Raw genomic sequence first — 25,785 nt, 5'->3', positions numbered from 1 at the left:
CAGCTTCCCTGCCTCCTTGTCCATTGGGATGGGGGGAGGTCCTTGGAGACAAGAATTTTACTGTGTTTCTTCTCAAGTCTCTAGGGCCATGCATAAAGTGGTAGCATAGCCATGTGAAGAGAGGAATTCAGATTCCCATCCTGGCTCTTAATAGCCGTATGGGGGGGTGGCAATTACATCCCCTCTGGAGTCTCAGTTCCCATGTTTATGAAATGGGAAGAGCGAGTCCTGGGTGGGGGGCAGCTGTGAGGAATGAGTGAGCTGGTGGACTAGGTGACAGTTTTGAGCCTGAACCACATGACAGGAGCCTCAGTCCATGTCATCCTCAGGGGCCCCTGGGAGTGGGCACGTCACCATCCCTGGTTCAGCAGCTGAAAGGAGCACAGATTTAACTCTGGTTGAACACACAGCCCACACCTTCATCCTCTGAAGCACCGGCCACAGGGCCTGGCATACAGTCGGTGTTCCATAAATGTTTCTTCTGCGCCCAGCACAGCATGTGGGCATTGGATGGTGGGTCCAGGAGCGTGGCTGAGAGAAGGCTAGGTGGTGGGGCTTTGGGGTTGGTTTACTGCAGTGCTGTGACTGCCAGCCCCAGACAATGGACCCTCATGCTGCTCCTCTGCCTCCCCGCAGGCTGCCCGAGGTCCGCATCTCTGACAACGGTCCTTACGAGTGCCACGTGGGCATCTACGACCGCGCTACGAGGGAGAAGGTGGTCCTGGCATCAGGCAACATCTTCCTCAACGTCATGGGTGAGTGCAGGGCTCTTGGCCCTGGCGTCACTGTGTGCGTGCACGTGTGCCTCTGTGTGTGTGCCGGGGGGTGTGCGCACGTGCACACAACCACGCACACAGAGGGGCTGTCCCGGGAGCCACCTGCCAAAATGCCTGCTGTGCTGGCAGTGGACCCTCTTCTCTCCCACCCTTGCCCTCGAGGGCGGGAGGCCAGCCATGCTGAGGTGTGACTGATGTGGCCTCTCAGGAACCCCTTCTCCTACCGGCACTGACACCTGGACCTGAGGAAGGCAGGGCTATGCCTCATGTCTGGAGCCTCATGGACCAGGCACTTTGAAGGGGCTCCGACACGTTGATTGGAATGGATGAGGGGCACTGAGTCTTCCCGAGGGGTGGCAGCCTGCCGCAGCCTCTGGGCCTCAGTTTCCCCTTCTGTAAGATGGGGGTGGGATGCAGGCCTAGAGGATCACTCATGGATCTCCTGGCCCCAGGCTCTGCGACCTGGTGAGGTCACGGGGAGAAAATACTGAGTTGTAAGGGCACCTTTCCCAGGCGAAAGCCAGGAGCCACATTCATGGAAACACCTGTAGCAAAGTGCAGTGGGGGTGGGCACTCCCCCGGGGATAGGACAATCCAGGAGGCTCCAGGGTGGGGGAGGGGGATCGAGACAGCATCTCAGTGATGAGGCACACCTCGTGCAGAGAGAATGTTCCCTCCCTGTGCCTCCCAAGCCTTTTCCAGGACATTGAAGCATCAGGGGACAGGTTAGAAAGCGTGCTGGACTGGATGTCAGGGTTCCTGGGTTCCCACCCTGTGTCTGTGCCTCCATTTCTACATCTGTTAAATGGGGATAAGAATACTAGTGCCTGTCTCTGGCTGGCCGTGTCCCCTACCCAGCCCTGGTTTCCCCATTTGTAAAACAAAACCTTTCTCCACGTGGTCTCAGAAGCCCCTTCCAGCGCTGACGTTCTTGCCGGGCACAATCTTGGGTTCTGGGTCAGCTCTGCTGCCAGGATTCTAGGCACTTGGCCTTGACTCTGGACTCTGTGTTCCCTGATTTTCTTATCAAATGATATTTAAAAGGGAAACAAAGCTTGCCATACTCGGGCAGTCAATGAAAGAAAGCATAAAGGCCTCGTGGAAGCCACTGCTTCTGGGAAAATGGAAAACCTCCAAAGGCCCAACCTCCAGAGGGACATTGAATCCTGTAGCAGCAGCACACGGTGTGTTCTGGCTTCCTGGGGGACAGGCTATGGCCAGGAGGTGGCAGTGCCAGGAAAACCTCCCCTCTTGCAGCCGCCCGCCCATGGAATGGCTTCTGTAATACTTGGACAAGGAGTGTTCTTGGTACCCAGCCCTAAGCCGGTGCAGATGAAACACGGTTTGCTCCATCACGGGGCTCCCAGTCTGATGAGGGATGTGTACTCAATTGTTTATTCATCAGACATTTATTGAGCACCTACCACGTGCCAGGAAATGGCCATATACTTTCAATAGGAAACATCTTTGTCCTTGGGAGTTTGCGTCCAGTGCGTGAGACAAACATAAAACACATGTGTAGATGGGTAAGTGAGGTGACTATGGATAGTGATAAATGCTGGGAAGAAAATCACGCAGGGTAATGGGGTCAAGAGTGACTACAGGGGAGGTGGCAGTCAGTTTAGGGAGAGGGCTCAGGGAAGGCCTCTGGAGGCCACGGGGTTAAGTGCTTTCCAGACCTTATGTCATTCAGTCCTCACAGCCAACCCAAGAGGAGGTACTAGCACTATTATTCCTATGTTGCAGACATAGATATAGAGGCACAGAGAAAGCAAGCAACTTGCTTGAAGTCACACAGCAAGGATCACAAAACCGTCCTGTGAGATCAGGCTGCTTAGAGTTGAGGCCGGAACCCAGGTGTCTTGACTCCTGGGCCAGCTATGTTGCACTGATGGAGGCAGTGTAGAAGGTCCAGCTGAGGCTTTGCTCTCTGGTGCCTGTGAGCAACCAGAGTCCTCAAAGCCACCTCTGCTACGAGGCACACTCCTCACCCATTCACCAAAGGCTCCTGAGCAGGTTACTGTCCCTCTGTGGCCTCGGTTTCCTCATCCATACAATGAGGTGGTAGAACCAGATAACCTTAAACCTCCTCTGCTAGTTCCAGCTGAGGCACAAAGAGGTCTCGTGGGACCAGCCCGGCTTGCACACCTGGCCTGACAATCCCAGCTGGAGAAGGTGGTGTGCTCCCGGTAGGCTCCGAGGAGCAAGGGACCTTGTACTTCTGGGCTCCTCGCAGAGGGAGGTGGCAGTCACTCCCGGGATGGGGCAGACAGCTCCCAGGATCCCACTTACTGGGCAGGAGGCTGAGACTACCAGGAGGGACCAGAGAGGGGCAGGGCCAGGGATTCCACCCTCACCCACCTCAGTGCCCCCAGGAAGACTCTGACCCCTAGAAGTTCAGCCCATCCCTGGGTGGGACTCTCCCTGGAATAGCAACCCCCCCATCTCAATCAATCCTCTGACTGTCCCCAGTGCTCAGAGGTCACTGTGCTTGTCACTGGTCTCTACAGCCCAGCTGTGCCCTGATGGGTCAAGTCCACTGGTGCTTGCCACGCGGGCAGGACCTGACGCCTTGCCCCACCATGGCACGTGCCTGACAGCGCTTGAGCTTCCAGCTTCACGCGCATTTTCCGACAGAATCCTGGTGCCAGCCTGTGAGCTGGGAGATGTTATAATCCCCGTTATATGAGGGGAAATGACTTGTCTAGGGTCACCACAGCCATCTGAGGCCAAAGCCTCTAAACCAGTGGTTCACAAACTTGAATAAGCATCAGAATCGCCTGGAGGACTTGTGAAGATACAGATTGCTGGGTCCCACCCCCAAAGCTCCTAATTCAGCAGATCTGGGGTGGGGCCCAGGAATCTGCATTTCTCACAAGTTCCCAGACGATGCTGATGTTACAGGTGCCAGGACCACACTTGGAGAACCACTGGTCTAAACCACTGGTCTGAACCTCTAAGTCTTCAAAAAATACTAATTCTCTATATATCTCTATGTATATCTATATCAATACACGCATCAACAGCTGCATCTATACCCTTATCTATATGCGAATGTATTTCTCCTTCCTCCTTACAATTCTCACCTCACCCCAGACACAGGAGAATGCCCCATCTGCATACAAGTTAAGGACACGCAGGTTTGGAGCTGAATCCCAGATCCACCATGCAACCTTGGATTTATTAGCTTCCCTGGGCCTCTGTCTCCCCATCTGTAAAATAGGGGTAAGGATGCCTCCTTCCTAGGATGATTGTGAGGTTTAAATTAGGAAAGGTTTGCAAAACACCTAGCCCAGCACGAGGCAGCTAAGAGGTTCAGCAGGTCAGATTTTACTGTCTTTATTAACATTGTCCCCGGCCTGTCTGCTCTTGGGCGTGGCTGTGGCTGCCTCTTTCTTGCTCCTGCTTTTAGCCCTGGCACAGAGAAGTCCCATCCACTATTCCTGACTCCAGGGAGCTTTCAGCCAGTCTGAGAAATGAATGCTCACTGGTTTGTGCCCACTGGCTCCTTGAAAAGGGGGTCCAGTCCTGCCCTGTTTCTGGGTGTCAGGGTGGCCGGCCTCTGTGTGACCATCTGCCTGTCCAGACGTCACATGTCTAGGGGAGGAGCCAGGATACATCCCAGGTTTGAAAATGACAGCCACACCTCAGTCTTGGCCAGTTTGTGACAGTTCCACGGTGCTTCCCATAGAGCATTTCGCCTGATCCTCCCCACGGCCCCTCAGGGGCAGGATAACCATTATCCCCAGTTCCCAGATGAGAAGACTGAGGCTCAGGGAGAGGCAAGGATTGGCTCTGGGCCCCACAGGGCTGTGGCTGTCCCTGTCCCCGAGCAGTGTGGCTTCTGGGGCTCAGCCAGGTCCGGACCGGTGAGGGGAGGGCTGGGAGAGACGGTGGGGCAGAGTATAAGGCAGTTTCCCGTGTAGTATCTCCCATAACCCCGGCGGCCACGTCAGCCCACGAGGCAGAAGCTGCACTATGCCCACTGCATAGAACCAGCCACAGAGAAGGAGGTAGGCTTACTTAGCCAAGGTTGGGAGGATTAAATGAGATGATCCATGGCACAGAATGTTCTGAGCCCACGCACAGTCCGAGTGACCCATAAATAGTATCTCTCTACAAACTACTACGTATAAAAGAGATGAAAAACAAGGTCCTACTGTACAGCACAGGGAACTATATTCAATATCCTGTAATAAGCCAAATGGAAAAGAATATGTATATATGTATAACCAAATCACTTTGCTGTACAGCAGAAGTTCACACAACATTGTAAATCAGGGAATTCCCTGGATGTCCAGTGATTAGGACTCCAAGCTTTCACTGCCCAGGGCCTGGGTTCAGTCCCTGGTCAGGAAACTGAGATCCCACAAGCCGTGCAACACAGCCAAAATAATGATCATAATAATTTTTAAAAATAAATAAATCTCTAAAAAAACCATTGAAAATCAACTATACTTCAAAATAAATAAATGAATAATAATACCTCGCACAGCAAATAGTGATCATGTCAGTTAAAAATCAGGCACAGTTAGAAAGGTTTAAAAATTGCCCCCCCTCCCCCTTCCTCCCCCATGACTGTCTCCTTTAAATATATTTCAAGACAGGTTTCAAAAATTAAAGTCAACTCATTGTTTTGGCCTGTCTGTGGCATTGCATAGAAAGACACTTTCTTGTCACAAACACCCACACAGAGACCTTCCCTCCAGGTAAGTGGAGGTCATTGAAAGCTGGAGTCTCCTTTGGGCCTAAGCCCTTAGGTCTCCTAAGGGACCCTAAGGGCTGTGCAAGGAACAGTGGGGCAAGACGGCCCCTGTCCAATCTGGGGGTCAAAGGGAAACTTCCCAGGACAGTGGGGAGGGGCTAGCCTAGAGGGTGGGCAGCGCCCAGGCCTCCACCTACATCAAAAGCACAGAGCAGGTCCGCCGGAGAACTGGGCACCCCAGCCCGCTATCACCAAGCCTGCATCCATCCAGAACATTCTACCGCGCTGTTTCCAGAGGCCTCCGGGTGGAGATCAAACTGCGAGCGCAGCTGTCATTTCACGCCTCTAACATCCCCGCTATGTGGTGGGGAAAGGCATTTGGGAGCCCCATGCGTGACCCCGAGGGTTCGTGCTGCACAGTCATTAAAATGTTTTTATCCGAGCAGCAGATAAATTGTAAGACGGTTTGAAAGTTGCGTGCTGGGCCCCGGGAACACAGTGTACACAGTCACGGAAGGCTCTCAGAGGCTCTTCTTCTTGGGGGTGTAGGTTATGCGGGGGAGCGTGTTCAGGCTGGGATGTCACAATCAATTAAATGTTGAGGGGCCCAGACACTCCCACCCGCTGAAGCCAAAAGAGGCTGCTCGTTTGGTTTCGCCGCAAGACCAAGGCACAGGGTTTCTTGGCCACCCTTGCCATGCAGAGTTGCCACTGAGGGGGCATTTAACCCAGTGCTAATAATCAAGGTCACTAGCCATGAAGCACGGCTCTCTGCCCAGCCCTGTGTGCTGAGTATTCAATCCATGGTTCATCACGTGACCCTCATGAGCACCTCCCAAAGTAGGCATTGTCACCCCCATTTTACAGATGGGGAAACGGAGGCTCTGAGAGTTTAAGGGGCTCACCCACATGAGTGCCGGAGCTGGGGCTCCCAGCAGGTCTGCCTGAGACCAGAGCTGGTGTTCCTAACAGCACCTCTGAGCTCCCAAGGGAAAACATCCCAACCTTTGGCACAAAAGCTGTTAGTGACACAAACGTCAAGCGAGCATGAAGGGAAGCGGGGTGGGCAGTGCAGCGTAGAGAGAGCGGGGACCTTGGGGAGACTGTGCCCCAACTGGGAGCACTTGGCACTCAGAACTCAGATGGCCAGTGGGGCTGTTGTCCTTCTAGGCGGCCTGCAGGCGTCCGGGGGGAGGAAGAGCAGGTCCATCTGTACCCCCCGCTTCTCCATTCCTGTGCCCCAGTCCCCGTGAGCGGTTCTCCCATCCGCTACTACCAAGCACCCCCTCACTACTTAGACCCTCTGAATGGAGCACTGAACTTGGAGTCCGGCCGACCTGGGTCCAAATCCAGGTCAGTGTCCACGTGTGACATGGACGGTCCAGTATTGAACTTTCCGGTCTGGTAAAAACAATATCAGAATGTCTTTTTGGTTGAACTATATGAGAAGGTGACTTGGCTTTCCATACACACGGGCATTCTAAATCTCAGTTATTCATTCATTTTTCATTCCTTCATTTATTTCCCAAATATTTATGGAGCACCGGGTACATGCAGGTGCTGTCGTATGCGTGGGAACTCAGCTTCGGCAATTGGACAGACAAAAGTCCACGTCCTCAAGGAACGGTCAGTGCCCGAAGTGAGGCAGACACGAACAAGTAGACAGCTGGGACCTGTGATATGTCAGAGGGCAGTCAAGCAAAGCAGAGGGGAGTGGGGCTATTGTAAACAAGGTGGACAGCAAGGCCTCTCTAAGACGGTGACACTCCAAGAAGGTGAGGCCCGAGCCATGTGGGTTTCATGCTTTCATGCAACCAATTCAATGGCTACTTACTTATTCATCATCTCCCCCGTGCCAAGCAGGCTTCTAGGTGCTGAGGACACGTCCCATCGAGGGACGTAGCTCATGGTACAGATGCAGAAGCAAGGTTTGGGGACTGTGCTGCATCCCCGGGGCCGCCCATAACACGTGATCACAATCTGGGGGCTTAAAGCGAAAGGAATGTATTCTCTCACAGTCCTGGAGGCTAGACGTCCAAAACCAAGGTGGCGGCAGGGCTATGCTCCTTCTGGCAGCTCGAGAGAAGGGTCCTTCCTTGCCTCTTCCGGCTTCTGGTGGTTGCCAGCAATTCTCAGCATCCTTGACTTGTAAATGCCTCATTCCCATCTCTGCCTCCACCCTCACCTGGCGTTCTCCCTCTGTGCGTCTGTGTCCCCGGGTCCCAATTTCCCTCTCCTTGTAAGGACACAAGACGATGGATGAGGATCCACCCTAATCCATTATGACCTCATTTTAACTTTACATCTGCAAAGACCCTATTTCCAAATAAGGTCCCATTCACAGGGTAAGGACTGCAGCATATCTTTTGGGGGGACACAGTTGAACCCACGACAGTAACTGACCCAGGAGGAGCAGGGCAGATTCACTGCATGGAGTCAGGTCTGATTCCAAAGTCCATACTCTTGGCCCCCCAGCCGCAAGAGTCACGGTTCATTGTGTGTTTGCTCACCTGCCAGGCACCGTGCTAAGCTTTTCATAAGTTAACTTACTGAACGGTCATGACAGCTCTGGAAGGCAGGTACTGCCACTTTCCTTTGGACAGATGAAGAATCTGAGAGGTTACATCACTTACCCAGGCCACCCAGCCAGCTAGTGCCAGAGCAGGGGTAAATGCATCCTATACGCTTAACCACTCCACTCTACTAGATGTCACAGAGTATTGTTAAGCATTAATAAAATGTTCTATCTTGGGATCCCTGTGTCTCTTCTGGAGGCTTCCAAGTGAGGTTGGCAGATAAAGGTAGAACTTTGCAACCCGAGGCCACAATGGCACCAAACCACACTATATGCTTTTCTAAACCTGAGGCCAGGGGACACGGAGAACGGTTGTTAATAAACTTTGCATAGCTTGTCTTTTTTTTTTTCAGTGTGTTTTACTGAATTTTTATTAAGTGCATCTGGTGCTTTTTTTCCCCCTTGTTTTTTATTTTTTTTTTTTTTATTTTTTTTTTTTTGCGGTATGCGGGCCTCTCACTGCTGTGGCCTCTCCCGTTGCGGAGCACAGGCTCCGGACGCGCAGGCCCAGCGGCCATGGCTCACGGGCTTAGTCGCTCCGTGGCATGTGGGATCCTCCCGGACCAGGGCACGAACCCGTGTCCCCTGCATCGGCAGGCGGACTCTCAACCACTGCGCCACCAGGGAAGCCCCCCCCCCTTGTTTTTGTTAAATTGATTTTTATTGCGATAGAATTCACATAACATATATAATTCACTCATTTAAAGTACACGATTCAGTGGTTTTCTGGCCCGGCCTCGTGGAAATGGGCTCAGCCTCTGTCACCCCCCAGCCTGCCTGTAGCTCTCACCAGCCCCAGAGCGAGTTTCTTCTAATGGAATAAAATAGAGTACAGAAATAAACCCTCACATTGATAGTCAACTGATTCTCGACAAGGATGCCAAGACAATTCCGTGAGGAAAGAAGGATCTGTTCCAAAAAATGGTGCTGGGACAACCAGATAGCCACGTGCAAATAATAAAGGTAGACTTTCCCTCACACCGTGTACAAAACTTAACTCGAAATCCATCATCAACCTAAATATAAGAGTTAAAACTCTAAAACTCTTAGAAGAAACACACAGGAGAAAATTGTGATTGTGATTCCGTTGGTCTGTCTATCTCCAGTGTGAGTTGCTTGCTCTCCTGCTGGGTGACTTTGGGCCACAAGTTCATGGGAAGTTCTCCCGTGGCCAGTTCCTGGACCTTTCCCATTAGAAGAAACTCACCCTGGGGCTGGTGAGGGCTAAAAGCATTCCTGGCAGGATGATGAAGGCTGAGCCCACTTCCTTGAAGACAGGCCAGAATCTAGGATTTCTGGAGAGCTCTGAAGCTCTGCTTTCTAAGACCAGATTCTTTTATTTTTTAAAGGTTACACTCCATTGATAGTTATTATAAAATATTGGCTATATTCCCCATGTTGTACAATGTATCCTTGTAGCTTATTTCTTCTTTTCTTAAAAAATTTTTATTTTGTATTGGGGTAGAGTTGATTTGCAATGTTGTGTTAGTTTCAGGTGGACAGAAAAGTGATTCAGTTATACATCTATGTATATCTATTCTTTTTCAAATTCTCTTCCCGTTTAGGTTATTACAGAATATTGAGTAGAGTTCCTATGCTATACAGTAGGTCCTTGTTGATTATCTATTTTATATTTAGTAGTGTGTAAATGTTAATCCCAACTTATCCCTCCCCCCACCCCTTATAGCTTATTTTATACCCAGTAGTTTGTACCTCTTACTCCTCTACACCTATGTTGCCCATCTCCCCATAGGTAACCATCAGTTTGCTCTCTGTATCTGTGAGTCGGCTTCTTTTTTGTTATATTCACTAGTTAGTTGTATTTTTCAGATTCCACATATAAGTGATATCATACAGTATTTGTCTTTCTCTGTCTGACTTATTTCACTTAGCATAATACCCTCCAAGTCCATCCACGTTGCTGCAAATGGCAAAGTTTCATTCTTTTTAGCAGCTGAGTAGTATTCCATTGTGTGTGTGTGTGTGTGTGTGTGTGTGTATAAATATATATATACCTCATCTTCTTCATCCATTCATCTGTTGATGGACACTTAGCTTGCTTCCGTATCTTGGCAATTATAAATAATGCTGCTGTGAACATCGGGGTGCATGTATCTTTTTGAATTTGTGTTTTTGGTTTTTTCAGATATATACCCAGGAGTGGAATTGCTGGGTTCTATGGTAGTTCTGTTTTTAGTTTTGTGTAAATGGGTACAGCCACAGTGGAACACAGTAAGACCAGATTCTGGAGCTCCGGTCTCTGAACTCTCAGTCCAGTGTTCCTCTCTAAAAGAGGAACACATTCCCAGGACCAATCATTGGAGTGTCGAGGACTTCTCTTGACTTGGGCAGGAGAAATGTCTCTGGCTCCAAGTAAGACGGGGAGATGTGAGGGCTGAGGGCAGACCTTGCATCCCTCAAAGACCTGCCGCTTCTCCCCAGGCCTGAGCAGAGCGGGAGAAGCACAGCCCTGCCTCTCTGTAGGATGCCAGTGGGAAAGTGGTTTTCAGTTGGTAGAATGCAAAGCCTGCCTGTGGGGCAGGACAGCGGTGGGGGCCTGGGAGGCTGTCTGCAGGGCCAGCGCACAGCTGGTGTAAGTGGTGTTCCAGGGAGCATGTCAGTCATTGGAGGGAGACGGCTGGTCTGAGAATCCCTGGGGGTCCCCAGGCAGGGTAGCTGGGAGGCAAGATTCCCAGCCACTGCTGTAGCCCAGGACGTCTGCTGGGTGAGAAATGTTCAACTCATTCCCTTGGCTTGGAGCAGGAGAGGATGAGCCACCTGCTGGGTTTGAACGGGCCCCAGGCGATTGCAGTGGCCACGGGCAAGGAGGCAAGGGCGGGTTGGGGTCCCGGCCAGAGCTGCAGAGGAGTCCTGGGGTGCTGAGGGGAAGAGGGTGCAAACCCAAATCTCCACCTCCCACCCCAGAAGCCCCCAGGGTCCTGAAGACCAGACCTGGGCCTTTTGTCCCCCAGGCAAACATCTGGGTACCTCCAAGCCCTCTCCCCTCCCCCCATCAGCCTTCCCACCCACCCTGGGTGAGTGACAGTAAATACCCGTGGTCCTCCAAACTGGGAACAGACAGCTGGGTAACCCCCAGTTGAAGAACCACACCTCTGTTCGGTAGGTGGATTAGAAACAGCATTTACTTCCTGAGAGAATCGATGGGTGTTTAAGGGTATAGGCCTTGGATTCAGCCATGAATTTGAAACCCAGCTCTGCAACTCCGAGTAATAAAAGCAGGAAATGCTTACCGAGCATCTACTACACACCAGGCACGGCCCTGCTTTACCCCTGTTAACACATGTAATTGTCAGAGCAGACCTCTCAGGTAGGGTCTTCGGTTACTTTCCCCGTTTTACAGGTGTGAAGATGGAGAGGTTAAAAATGTCACCAGAGGGCACAGGTCCAGCAAGGTTAGAAATGGGATTCAAACCCAGGCAGGCTGGCTCCGGAAGCAGTGGTTAGAGGCCTAATCACTACGCTACACTGACAGGCTATTTAATCTCCTTGAACCTCAGTTTTCCTATCTGCTAAATGGGGGCTGCAGTAGCATCTCCCCTCTTGAGGCATGAAATGTAAAGATTTATATCCCAAGCTCACACTGGCACTCATGAAAAGAAAAGAGTAGTCCTTCTTACTTCTCACCCATTTTGCCCTAACCTTCACCCTGCAAATGTCAGTAGGGCCAGGGAATAGGGTCAGAGCTGCAGGAAGTGACATCAGCCCAGTGGGAGACTTATAAGCCAGGCAGTGACAACTGTGGCCTCCTACCCTGGGCCCTGGTGGAGGAGATCAGGAAGGGACCGACCCAGCAGCCCTGAGTCCAATCCCATCCCTCCACTGTCTTACTGTGACTTATCCTCTCTCAGCCTCAGTTTCCTCAACTAGAAACCGGGGGTAATGAAGGTCCCTACTTCATAGGGCTGTTGCGGAAACTAAAGAAGATCGTGCTCAGCCTGGCCTGCTGGCAGGTTCTGAAGGCAGGGAGGACAGTTAGGAGGGCAGAGATGGCAAGAGCCAGCCCAGGGTTCAGTCAGAAGAGGCTGAACATGTGAGGCATTTCCAGACAGAAGCCACAGGGCATGGGGACCAACTGGAAAGACGGGGGCAGATGTGGAGGGCATGGCAGGACCTGGCACAGGTTGGAGATGCTCCCCTGAGAAGGTACCAATGAAAACCACGTGACCTCACTCAGCAGACGGCGACCGCAAAACATGGGCCGCTGGAGTGGAGAGGCCGGGGCTGCGGTCCTCAGGACCCCGGCAGACCTCCTCCCCACCAGTCGGAGCTTCTAGATGGGCATCAGGGGCCGGAGGCAGCTGGCTGGGCTTGGCTGCCAGGGGCGGGGCTGGAGCCCAGAGGACTGAGGCCAGGGTGGCCAGGGTCTTCCAGGATGGACATAAAGCCTGTTCGGAGACTGAACACTGCTGTCTTGAGTGCCTGGACCTGGCCGGGGACCTGGAGGAAAGATGCTCACTCTGTCCCCGTGCCCGCCCATGGGTCCTCAGCCAGCTGAGGTCACTGGCTGAGAGCTCATTCAGAGAGGCGCCAAACAGATGGGTTTGGGGCTCGGAGGAGCTCTTTGCAGCTAACTGGCTCATCTATCAAGGACGGTCACTTCCCAGCTTCAGCCTCAAAGGCCAGAGCCTGCTGACTGCCTCCTGGACAGGCTTCTAGAGTCTTCTGTCCCTGCCTCTCTGAACACAGCCCCGCAAAGGAGGAGTGTCCTTCACTGCAGCCCACTGCGTGCTCAGCGACAGGCGCAGCACAATCCATTAGCTCACTAGTCCTCCCTCTCGTCTACCCACTCCTCGGCAGGCCCTATGCTGCCTCAGTTACGGGGGCAAACTACAGACGGCTCGGAGAGGGCAGAGGACTTGCCTGATGTCCCACAGCAGTGAGTGGGCTGGGCTTTGAGCTCAGGTCTGCTGAAAGCCAGAGCCCCCGATTTTTCCACTACACAAGGCTGCCAGGAAGACGGAGGGACATGGCTCCTCTCTGAGTGTGGGCAGCCATTTGGGCCTCAGCCACACACCAAGGCTCCTCTCAATAGGGACAGCATGGAATATTTGGGCTGCACTGTCAGCTGCTCCTCCTAGCTGTCTGGAAAGTCAGCAAGATCAGTGTCCCCATTTTACAGCAGAGAACACTGAGTCTGCTAATACAGGGAAGCCTAGAGTAGGAACCTGAATGTTCTCTGATTACCACTCTCCCTCCACGGGGACCTGAATCCCTGAGCTGGGAATGGAAACAGAGCCCTTGAAGCACATCCACTCAAAGGGCTTGATTTGGAAAGCTGTGTAACCCCTCTGCCCCATGATCATGGCTGGAAGGTGCAGCGCTCAGTCAAGCAGCATATGCGCTGTTTTGTGCATCTTTTCCCTGGGGCCACAGAGCTGACGTCACCAGCTCTTCTCTGAGGGAAACAGACAGACCATTTGCTAATTCATTCATCACACTTACAAGTCCTTGTTTCAACTAATATTTATAAGCCCCTATTATGTGCCTGCCATGGGGGGAAGGACCGAGAGAGATCCATCTTAATATTAGTGGTGAATTTTCTAGTTACAGGGGACCAACCATTGCTCTAAGCACTTTAAATGTATTAATCGATTTACTCCTCACGACCCTAGGAGGTAGGTACTTACTCATTTTAATAAATGAGGAAACTGAGGCCCAGAGAGGTTAAGTAATTCACCCAAGGCCACACAGCGAGTGAATAGCAGAACTTGTTTTCAAACCCAGACCGCCTGGCTAAGGAGCCACTTTATAGCCTCTCATGGAATGACCTGTCATGCCCTCCTGAGCTGAGCTAGAAATTCACCTGCTCCCTGGAATTGTCCAAGCAGGTGGCTACAGTCCCCCAAGGCTCTAACCAACTCCCTGGACCTTCTGTATCTCACAGACCAGGGCTCGCCTTTCGTTCCAGGCTTGCCTCTCTCCACCTACTATCCACCCATCTCAGCTCCAGCCTCCCGACCCCTCCAGAGCGGGCCTGCAGGTGCATCGTAAAACCGTGACAAAGGTTAGGTCCACGGATGCTTTATCCTTTCCACCACTGGGAGCTGGATTTAGTATCTCTGGCAGAAGGTAAACTTCCCCTCCCTGGGACAGGCCTTTTAATTACAAGGGATATATGGCCCCCGAAACTGTCGTGCCTCAGGCCCAGTGATTTAAAGAACAGGCACAAGGCTGAAGTTACAGGTGTTAACAGAGCTGTAGCAAGAGCTGGGAGAGCAGGGATGGGGCAGCTGTGGGAGGTGGTGAGCCGGTCCCTGGAAGAGCGTCTGCTGCCTGTAGCCACTCCTGGGGAAAGGGAAGGAATCCCACCGCCTCATGTACAGAAGGGGAAACAGACCAGGACCACGCTCCAAGTGTAGCTGGTGTTGGAGTCAGCACTGCTGTCTCTGCTGCCAGCCTGCAGTGAGCCCTGGACTCAGTCTCCCCATCTGTACACAAGGAGGCAGGGTTACCTTGCTCACGGCCTAGGAGTGATAATCTTCGTAACAGATCATCTTAATAACAAAAGCTAACACTGACAGAGTGCTTGCTATGTTCCAGGCATGGTACTAAGTTCTTTATGAGCGTTCTCCTGTTTAATTCTCAGCTGGTGAGAGAATGATCATGGTTATTCCCATTTTACAGAAGAGGAAACTGAGGCTCAGAGAGATGAAGCAACTGGCCCAAGATTGCCTGGCTAACAAGTGACCAGATGGAGATTCTCAGCCCCTCTCTCTGAATCCAGACCCTGACCTGTATGCTCCGGGGATAATGAGAGGGATATAAGACCCAGTGTCTGCCCTGAAGGAGTCCCTGAATGATGGGGAGACAAATAAGGGCACAGGTTTCTAGAATTCCAGCGGATGGAAAATAAGAACGATGCGGGAGGACTAGGGTGCAAGGTGAGGGATGTGGGAGCTCCCAGGATGGAGGCTCTCCCCCAGGGGCTGGCATCCGGAAGGCTTCATGGAGGAGGTGGCGTAGAGCTGGGCCAAGTAGGCTGGGGCAGACAGGACAGGAGGCATTTCAGGCAGAAGGAGCCCTGTAAGCAACGGTGTGGGAACAGGAAGCATGACAAGTAGAGAGCACTCCTGTGGGGTGGGACCCCAAGGCCCATGAAGGAGTAGGTAGTAAGAAACGATAAGAATAACAGCAACAATAATGACAACGGCTGACATCTATTCAGTGCTTACTGGGTGCCAGGCCAGGGTCTAAAAGTCTAAATACTTTATACAATGCCCACAAGAACCCTATCAAGTAGATACTGAGGAAAACAGGCACAGAGAGGGTAAGTGACTTGCCAAGGTCACCCAGCTAACAGGTGGCAGAGCCAGGATGTGAACTTGGGCAGGCTGGCTCCCGAGCCCATAGAAGGCCTACTGCTGTGCTCCAGATGGGAGCAGGAGAGGTGAGGTAAGAGCCTCCTGGGAAAGTTCTTCTTGCATGCCAAGCTGCTGGGGGTCCTGCCTGCCCTCTGTCCACCGGGCTTGCTCACAGGCAGAGAGGAAAAGTGAGGGGCCCTGAATCCAGTGACGTCTGTCCAGGGATGCCATGGGGGCCAGGATGGGCCTGGGAAACTCCCCGTGGCAGCCGGGGGACTCGGGAGCAGTTGTGAGGGTAGAGATTGTATTCGCTGAGGAGCTCTGGTGCCAGGCACGCCTCCCAGCTGATTTTCCCGTGGATCCCAGGCCCATTAGAGGAGAGACCCCAACTCCTGAGGCTCCCCATCAGGAAGAGCCTGAGTCCTTCTCTGCTGATCAGCCCTGCTGTCTGACAGCTGGTTAGGACGCTTTTCCTCTTCTCTAACATTGAACCCTCCTGCTGTTCCCTCTGGACGTCCCACAAAGAGCCAGACTTTTTGAACTGAAGGAGGATTTTAGGACCCACCTAGGCCAGCCCCCCTCACCAGACCACAGAGGAAACCGATGCCTGGAGAGAGACCCCACAGAAGACAAGAAACAGGGCCAGGCTGAGGGCTTAAGCCAGACATGGGTTCAAGTCCTAGCCTTGGTCCTTATTGGCTGAGTAGCCACGGACCAGTGCGTTTGAAAACCTCAGTTTCTGCCTCTGTAAAATGGAGATAATAATTCTTACGTCTAGGTTCTGTAAGGCTCTAATGCATTAAAGCATTTAGCATAGAATCTGCCTCAGAGTGACCAGTGAGCAGAAGTGATGGTCAAGGGCCCTCCCCGCCCTCACCCCACCCACTGTGTGCCTGGGGACCCCATGGACCCCAGACTCAGGGTGCAGAAGAGGATACTCACTGAGCAAATCCAGCCCACCCCCCAGCCACCCCCTCAAACATCAGCTCAGCCCATGCTTGCTGAGATCTGCTCTGTGCTGCCCTTAGCTGGGGCCCTGGTCAACAAGATGACCCAATGTCCCTACCTGAGGAAGCTCCCAGGCCAGCGGCCAGAGTGAGTGGTGTCGGCAAAGTCCAGCCACTGTTCAGGCCAGTGATGGAGGTCACTGTTCATAAATAGGATGGCCAGTAGGTACAGGGACTTACTAGTACCAGGCATCCTGCAAAGCGTGCCACAAACATGAACCCTACGCAATAGATACTGTTGTGATGCCCATTTTACAGAAGAGAGAACTGAGGCTGGAGCGGACCTGGTGAGGGATGAGGTTAGAGAGGTCAGAGATGAGACAGGTGGCCAAGGCCTCAGCACATGGGCCATGGAAAGACCAGGGAGAGAGATCATGAGGGCTGGATCTCTGAGACTCCTCCACCCCCAAATCAAGCCCTACCGCCCTGGCCAGGAGTTGGATCCCATGAGGAATGAGCTTGGCTCTGCCTCGCTCTGCTCTTGAAAAAGACACAATCCAATAGATGTGTGATAAAGCCAGTAGAGTTAAATGTTCATCGATGAAACTGGGTGATGGATTCATGAGTGTTCATTGTACATTTATTTGAGCTTTTTGATAGGTTTGAATATTTTCATAGTAAAATGTCAAGGAGGAAAAAATACACAATCCTTTTCCCACAAAACGCCCCTTCTCCGCAGCTCTTCCCCTCCCAGCTACCTCCCACTTGCCTCCCCTGGAAATTGCTTTGTGAGACGTGAGCAGCAAGAATGATTTACTTGCCCTCTGACTCAGCAAATCAATCCTAAAATGCTGATGGGACAGGAGAGACTATGGCTACAGAGCCCGATGGGAAGGGAGGGCTCTGAGCTGGGGGCTTGGGGGTTGGGGGAGTTCTGCTGGGAGGTTGGTAGGAGTATGCCCAGCCAAGTACTTCAGTCCTCACAGGCACCCGCAGGTGCCAGTGTCACCCTTGTCCTATGTGGGAGGCCCAGGAAGCTAGCACCTGCCTAAGGGACACATTGCTGGGTGAGCAGGAAGCCTGTGACCTGGGAACCAGGTGCCCCAGGGGCTGGGTGGGGAAGGCCAGGGGTGAGCTCTATTCTAAGCCCCAGAACACCAGGACCCAATGCTTGAGGGGGACACAGTTCTGCTGGAAGGGACAGAGGTTTTCCAGGGTTGGGGAAGAGGGCATGAGACCCACCCAGAACCTCCAAGCTCCAGCCCATTGTTCTCAGGGGCTTGGGAGCGGGGTGGGGGGGCGGGGGTTAATAGAGTAGCCTGAACTTGAAGTTGAACTTGAGCAGGAGGAACTTGAGCTGAGTGTCACTGCCACTGGCCAGATCTCAAATGTGCTTGCCTACTTGCCAGGGCTTCCCCAAGCTTCCGCAGGCTTCTGGAGACTTCTTTCATAAAGCTAAAACGATGGCACCTGGTGAAATCACCCATGCGTATAATATATACCTCTGGGATACATTGAAAACATCCCCCAAATAGCCAGCCTTGCTGCTATTTAAAGTGAGTTCGTGTCACACCCCATAGATTTCATCTCTGCGGAAATGGCACTTATCGTGGGCCTGAACACATTCACTCTGTTGCCACATAAACTACAGTGGCGTGTCAGGGCTGGGGCAGTCACACGCGGTAGCCGAAGACGGGCTGCTGGACAGGCTGCCTCCAGACAGTGAAGCCCAGGTGTGGGGAGGGTCCGCCTGGGGCTGGCAGCCTAGGAGGCCAATCAGAAGACCTGGAACATGGACAAGCAACCAATCAGGGCACAAGCAGAAAGTTGCTCCACTTGTAGGGGCAGGTAGTTTGGGGATTTGAGGTCCTTTGATCCAGTCAGTGTATACAGACAGAAAGCCTCCAGGGATCTCTCCCTGTGCCCTGTCTGCCCAGGCTGGGAGAAGCCGGATTGAGGTTCTCCAACTCCCCTGAGCCCTGTCCTCCCAGTTGGTAATAACTTTTGCAACTGTTACCAAGCACCCACTACGGACCTAATCGTTAGTTAACATAACACTACCTTGGAGTGGGTCTTGTTGTCCCTGCGAGAAGACTGAAGCTTCAAAAGGTCAAGGCAGTAATTCCCCTATGGAACTTGCATTAGAACCTCCTGGAAGGCTTGTTAAAACCTGGGTGGCTGGACCCCCACCCCCAGGTTTCTGATTCAGCAGGTCTGGAATGGGGCTCAAGAATTTACATTTCTCACAAGTTCTGAAGCTGCTGGCCCGGGAAACACACTTTGAGAACTTCCAGGCTAAAGGCATAAGTACAAAATAGCACTAGCATGCACAGTCAGATTCAACATCAAGACCTGTGGCCTGGCCTCCCCACTACCCTGTTGTGGGTGTGCGTCTGTGTGTGTTTATGTGTGTGCGTCTGTGTGTATGCGTCTGTGTGTGTGTTTATGTGTGTCTGTGTGTATGTGTCTGTGTGTGCATATATATGTGTGTGTTTATTTGTGTGTCTGTGTATTTATGTGTGTATGCATATATGTGTTTATGTGTGCGTGTCTGTGTGTATGTATATGTGTGTGTCTGGGTCTCTCTGTGTGTGTGCATATGCATATGTGTGTTTATGTGTGTCTGTGTGTGTCTGTGTCTGTATGTTTATGTGTGTCTGTGTCTCAGTGTGTTTAAGTGTCTGTGTCTGTGTGTGCATATGTGTGTGTATGTGTCTGTGTGCATATATGTGTGTGTCTGTGTCTGCATATATATGTGTGTGTCTGTGTGTCTGTGTATGCGTGTTTGTGTTTCTGTGTGTGTGTGCGTATGCATATGTGTGTGCTTATGTGTGTCTGTGTGTTTATGTGTGTCTGTGTCTCAGTGTGTTTATATGTCTGTGTCTGTGTGTGCATATATGTGTGTGTGTCTCTGTGTGTATGTGTCTGTGTCTGTGTGTGCATATACGTGTGTGTGACTGTGTGTGTCTGTGTCTCTGTGTGCATATATATGTGTGTGTCCGTGTCTGTGTCTGTGTGTGCATATATATGTGTGTCTGTGTCTGTGTGTGCATATATGTGTGTGTGCATATATATGTGTATGTGTATGTGTCTGTGTGCATATATGTGTGTGTGTCTGTGTCTGTGTGTGCATATATATATGTCTGTGTGTGTGTCTGTGTGTGTGTCTGTGTCTGTGTGTGCATATGTATGTGTGTGTGTCTGTGTCTGTGTGTGCATATATATGTGTGTGTCTGTGTCTGTGTGTATATATATGTGTGTGTCTGTGTGCATATATATGTGTGTGTATGTGTCTGTGTGTGCATATATATGTGTGTGTGTCTGTGTCTGTGTGTCTGTGTCTGTGTGCATATATGTATGTGTGTCTGTGTATGTGTGTGCATATATGTGTGTGTCTGTGTTTGTATGTGTCTGTGTGTGTGTATCTGTCTGTGGGTGCATATATATGTGTGTGTCTGTGTCTGTGTGTATATATATGTGTGTGTCTGTGTGCATATATATGTGTGTGTGTGTGTGTCTGTGTGTGCATATATATGTGTGTCTGTGTGTGTCTGTGTCTGTGTGCATATATGTGTGTGTGTCTGTGTCTGTGTGCATATACGTGTGTGTGTCTGTGTGTGTCTCTGTGTGTATGTGTCTGTGTGTGTGTGTCTATGGGTGCATAAATATGGGTGTGTGTGTCTGTGTGTGCACACAGGCGCTCGTAGGATTTTATTTCTGCACCAGCAGTAACCCGAGCTGCATCCTGCTTGGCCCAGCCTCACCGATTCACCACTCCCCACGCTGCACCACCCGCCTCGCACTCCCCTGCTCCCCCAGAGCAGCCAGCCAGGGCCTCCAGTTGGGCTTGTTAATTTTATCTCCTACCACTTGGAAAGCACAACAGCTGTCAGGGGAGGGGCGAGGCAGGTGAACGGGGCTGCCAGCCGGCTCTCCTTGGAGAGGAAGGCGGGGTGGATGGGCTACGCCCGCAGCCACTGGGTACCCTGGTGACCCCAGTCCACTCAGAAGGGCCCCGTCTCCAGGCAGGGAGGGTCTGGGCAGTGGCCACTGACACTGGCAATGACCTGGAGCCCAGATTCCCACCCCTCGCCGGTGCATCAGCACGCAGGCTCCCACTCGCTTTCAGCTTGGGGGCTGTGAGTTGGCTCAGCAGACGCCACCTAAAAGGGCCCCACTGCAGCTCATGTAAGCACAGACACTGCGTTTATCTCTCCTGTCACTGATGGCGGCTCCATTTGGGGGTTTTTGTTAGTATTTTTTCCCCTTGGCTGCCGTCACTACTCAGCTCAATATTTAATTTTCCCACAAACCAAAGTGTTGTGCTTTTCCTTCTCTCTTTTTCTTGCTGGATTCCCCTTCTGCTGGTGGGTTCTTGCTTCCTCAGGCTTCTGCTGGGAGAGAGGGGCGTGGACATGGCTAAGATTTCAGCCCTTCCAAATTGGACAGGGACGGGAGGGCAGGACACTTAAGTCCTTCCTCCCAGCTCATTGATTTGATAAATGTTTATTGAGCAAATCCTTGTGTGTCAGGCCCTTGGATGTAGCAGTAGACAGAAGAGTTCCTGTCCTCATGGTGCTTACATACTAGTGAGGTGTGTTGGAAAAAAAGACAAGTGTGAGAGCCAGTATATGAAATAACTATACCTTATGATGAGTTCTATGAAGAAATAATAAGGTGCCGTGACAGAGAATAGAAGAGGCACCTCGCTTAGATTAAGAGGTGGCATTTGAGCTGAGACTTGAAAGATAAGCAGGACCCAGCCTTGCTCAAAGCTGAGTGAAGGACTTCAGGCAAAGGAAAGAGCAGATGCAAAGGCCCCGGGGTTGAAACAAGCTTAGGGTGTTTATAGACCAAAAAAATCTCCGTATATTGGGAGCATGGTGTTGGGGGGAGGGTCGAGACAAGGCTAGAGGTGGTGGCAGGGCCCACGGCATTGCAAGGTCTTTCGGGATTCCTTCCACAGGCTGTGTGCTTGTCTGTACTAGGAGAAGTGAAAGAAGGAAAAAAGCAAACAGGAATTGAAATTGAATCCCTGCGTGGCAGGCTTGCACTAGATCTGATGTTAAAGAAAGACAAAGCTCCAGCCTTCAGAAAGCACACAGCCTAGTGGAGAAACAGAAGTGGGCCCGGGACAGGATGACAAGCACCTATGGGTATGACAAGAACAGGATGCTCCAGGAATCCAGAGGATGAGCCCTAACCCAGTCTGGCAAAGTGCTGGAAGGCTGCCTGGAAGAGGTGCTGTTTTGAGTAGCATCTTAAAGAAGCAGAGAGAGACTGGTAGAGAGGATGGGAAAGACAGAGAGATGTGGGACAAAAAAAAAGAAAGAAAAAAATTAAAATAGGAAGCATGGAGGAATATTTATATTTATGAACACTTTTATATTGAGGGTGGTTTTCTTTCTTTTTTTAAAATATGGTATAGGGCTTCCCTGGTGGCACCTTCTCACTGGTTGAGAGTCCGCCTGCTGATGCAGGGGACACGGGTTCGTGCCCCGGTCCGGGAGGATCCCACGTGCCACGGAGCGGCTGGGCCCGTGAGCCATGGTCACTGAGCCTGTGCGTCCGGATCTGCCATGGGGGAGGCCACAACAGTGAGAGGCCCACGTACCGCAAAAAAAAAAAAAAAAAAAAAAAAAAAAAAAAAGTATAATGACTAGGAGCTGATTGAAACAGAAGGCAGTCAATAGAGCAGGCATGCTGAGAGGAAAGAATGGATTTTTGCAAATAATATAATTTTGAACTTGTCTTTTCCCTCCCCCACTCCTCCCCCCAATCTAATTGATTACCTCCCTTTGATAAATGACACCCAGAGCAGGAGTGTGCTAAGACCAATTTAGCACAAGGTACCCAAGGAAAAGGAGAGATTATCTCTTCCTCCAGACAGTGGCCACCCCTGAGAGGAAGAAGAACTTCCCCTCTATGTCCCTCCCAGCCCAGGGAGAAGTGAGAGCAGTTGAAGAGGTAATATAAATAATCCCTTCCTATTTCACCATCATTGTAGAAGGTTTATGTCCGTATTCTCACTTGCTTCTTTCAAAATGTTGGAAGCTGAAAGTTTGGCAGGATATGTTTTATTGAACCCATTTTATAGATGGGAAGACTGATGCCCATGTGGGTCAGTTGGTTTGCCCAACGTCCCATGGGATGTTGGCAACAGAGCCTGGGCTGGAACCTTGGCCTGACTCTATTTGAGCTGGTTCCCTGGGAGGAGTTGGGGGGAACCTCATGGTGGGGAGAGAATTTAACTCTAGTAGATACAATTAGACCCAGATCTGCTGGGCTTTATATCACAACAGATTTGTGTTCCTGAATTGCAAAAGCCACAGGATGATTTACAGAGCTAAGAGCCATCACATTATCTGCAAAGTGAGTAACGATGATCGAAACAAAGTTCTGCTTTCAAGAGAAAAACAGGCAATATTTCAGAGTTAATTTCATAAAACCGATCACCCAACCATTGCCTCACTGTGTCGATGTTAACAGTAGAGTCTAAAATAACTTCGATTCCTGCCCCCCCCGCCCCCCACAATGGCCTGGAAGGGCGGCGTGCTGTGCTGTGTGGCCATGTCAGATGTGAAGCCACTTTACCTTCCTGGATGCTGGACAAAATCAGTCGAAGAAACTTCTAGCAGCAATTCTCTCTGCTTGAGGCAAAATCAAAAATAAACTGAGAAGTCCACTGGCTTGACTTGGGGGCAGTGGATTCAGGGGAGTTCTATGGCAGTGGCCTCTGTTTGACCACGATGGTGAACTTGTAGAACTGAGGGGCTCTTCCTAATGCACAGGGCTGGGGTTACACAAGTGCCATGGTATGTCCACGAGTGGTTTGTAAATTCTGAAGCTCTGCCTTTGTCTAGGGTCTTACTGCTATGACTACTACTATTTCTCCCTTGCCCAGGCCAAATATTCCTCCTCAGTGTCTCTGAGGAGGATCATTTCAGGTACATGGTACCCCCGCTTGCCCCAGGAGAGCATTGCACTAGCACGGACATCCCTGAAGACACACTCTCAGAGTCCATAGGAATGAGGCACTTATGTTGGGTGCATTGGGTACTGTTTCAGAAGAGTGGGGAGAAATGGGTGATCTAGGGGTCTTTGTTAATGATTCTCTGCCATTATATGCCACCTGGATCATAGCCAGGTGGCCTTGCTCTATACTGCTCATTCTGTAGCCCAGCTTTGAATTTGGGATTATTCTCATCCAGGACCTTTATACCCGTGACTGCAGCTGGCCATCTGTCTTTGACTGGATACTGCTTCTGGGGCCACGGGATCTATTCCAGGCATAGAGTCATAAGGGGGCTGCTCACTTTGACCTTGGTCAGAGATTGTAGCAGGGATGGGGATGATGAGAATGGAGATGGGGTGGGGCTTGGAGGAGGGATGGGATGGAGACAGATATGAGGATTGAGTTGGGAATGGGGATAGAGATGGAGTAGAGTTAGGGATGGGGAAGGGAATAAGAATGGAAAAGGGAATGGGGATGGAGGTGGAGAAGGAAAAGGATGGATGGAGATGATGGGGATGGAGGTGGAGAAGGAAAAGAATGGATGGAGATGATGGGGATGGAGGTGGAGAAGGAAAAGAATGGATGGAGATGATGGGGATGGAGGTGGAGAAGGAAAAGAATGGATGGAAATGATGGAGGTGGAGAAGAAAAAGCATGGATGGAGATGATGGGGATGGCGGTGGAGAAGAAAAAGGATGGATGGAGATGATGGGGATGGCTGTGGAGAAGAAAAAGGATGGATGGAGATGATGGGGATGGAGGTGAAGAAGGAAAAGAATGGATGGAGATGATGGGGATGGAGGTGGAGAAGGAAAAGGATGGATGGAGATGATGGGGATGGACGTGGAGAAGGAAAAGGATGGATGGAGATGATGGGGATGGACGTGGAGAAAGAAAAGAATGGATGGATATGATGGGGATGGAGGTGGAGAAGGAAAAGAATGGATGGAAATGATGGAGGTGGAGAAGAAAAAGGATGGATGGAGATGATGGGGATGGCGGTGGAGAAGAAAAAGGATGGATGGAGATGATGGGGATGGCGGTGGAGAAGAAAAAGGATGGATGGAGATGATGGGGATGGAGGTGAAGAAGGAAAAGAATGGATGGAGATGATGGGGATGGAGGTGAGGAAGAAAAAGGATGGATGGAGATGATGGGGATGGAGGTGGAGAAGGAAAAGGATGGATGGAGATGATGGGGATGGACGTGGAGAAAGAAAAGGATGGAGATGGGGATGGATGTGGGGATACAGGTGAGACTAGGACTGGAAAAGGAGGGAGAGATGGAGGTAGAGAAGAAGATGGGCACGGGACCGACTAAGAGTAAGGGACGGTGCCAGACCACGAGCCTAAGAAGCAGCAGTTTGTGGGGGAAAGAGTGCTGTACGTAGTCAACAGAAGGGAAGAGAGGAGGAAGGGGGAGAGGATGACGTGTGGAGTGAAGCATCCCGAGGCAGCCAAGGACTCCCTGCGTAGACAGCTCCCTGACCACCCGCCCTCAGAGCCCTCCGGCGGGCAACAGGAGGCGAGATGCAGAGTGACATTTTCCTAGGAAAGAGCAACTGAGGAATGCGTTGATGCAGAGTGTGAGAAGCCCGGGCTCTCCACGCTGATGTTAGCAGCTCCGCTGTGTCATGGTCCATACAACTGAAATCCGCTATTGTCTTATGAGCTTGATTAACTGTACATATTGCTCACACCTGCTCAGAAATATAACGAGGGACAAGAACACAGCTCCCAATCAGGGTCTGTGTGGGTGGTGTGCGTGACTTGGGTGCAGATCTCTAGAACGGGGATGTGCGTGTGTGTGTGTGTGCGTGTGTGTGTGCGTGTGTGTGTGTGTGTATGTGTTGGGGGGAGCACTCGTGCTGTACTAAGAACCCTGGTCAGGATTTGGAAGGCCTGGGTGCCAGTCCAAGCATTGCCACTGACTGACAGTGTGACTGTAGGCAAATCTCTCCCTCTCTCTGACCTCAGTTTGCTTACCTGTAAAATGGAAGGTCTAGACTGACCCTCTCCAATAGAAATATATCTATTTTTCATTGTAAGTTTCCTAAAGACCACATTAAGAAAAGGCTTGAAAAAGTTAAAATGAATTGGAATAATATATTTGTTAAATCCCATGTATCCCATGTATTATTTCAGTAAGTAACCAATATAAAAATATTCATGATATACTTAACACACTTAAAAAAAATTGTCTTCCAGACTCAATGTGTATTTTACACTTATAGCACATATGAACTTGAAAAAGCCAGATTTCAAGTGCTTAAGAGCCACAGGGGTGGGCGGCTACTGTATTAGACAGTGCAGGTCCAGAGCACTTCCGGTCTCCTCACTAAACCGTGAAGGCCCCAGAGGCAAAGACGATGATTTATTTTCCCAGACAGTAGCAAGGAGCCTCAAAGAAAGAATGTTAATAAATTCTGCTGATAAATGCACCTGA

At 51.1% G+C, this 25,785-nt stretch overlaps 1 protein-coding gene across 1 annotated transcript in view; it reads left to right on the top strand.

Moving 5' to 3' along the window:
• The window catches only part of IGSF21 (immunoglobin superfamily member 21), a 246,849-nt gene that overhangs the window by 203,872 nt on the left and 17,192 nt on the right, over positions 1-25,785 (top strand). The window contains exon 4 of the mRNA XM_059058730.2: positions 637-755. Within this exon, the coding sequence (XP_058914713.1) occupies positions 637-755 (119 nt within the window). The remainder of the gene's footprint in view (positions 1-636; positions 756-25,785) is intronic.

This window comes from Kogia breviceps, chromosome 1 (genome assembly GCF_026419965.1).
Source record: "Kogia breviceps isolate mKogBre1 chromosome 1, mKogBre1 haplotype 1, whole genome shotgun sequence".
Classification (NCBI taxonomy): Eukaryota; Metazoa; Chordata; class Mammalia; order Artiodactyla; family Physeteridae; genus Kogia; species Kogia breviceps.
Note: the sequence above shows the minus strand (reverse complement) of the source record. Positions and strands in the feature narration are given on the sequence as shown.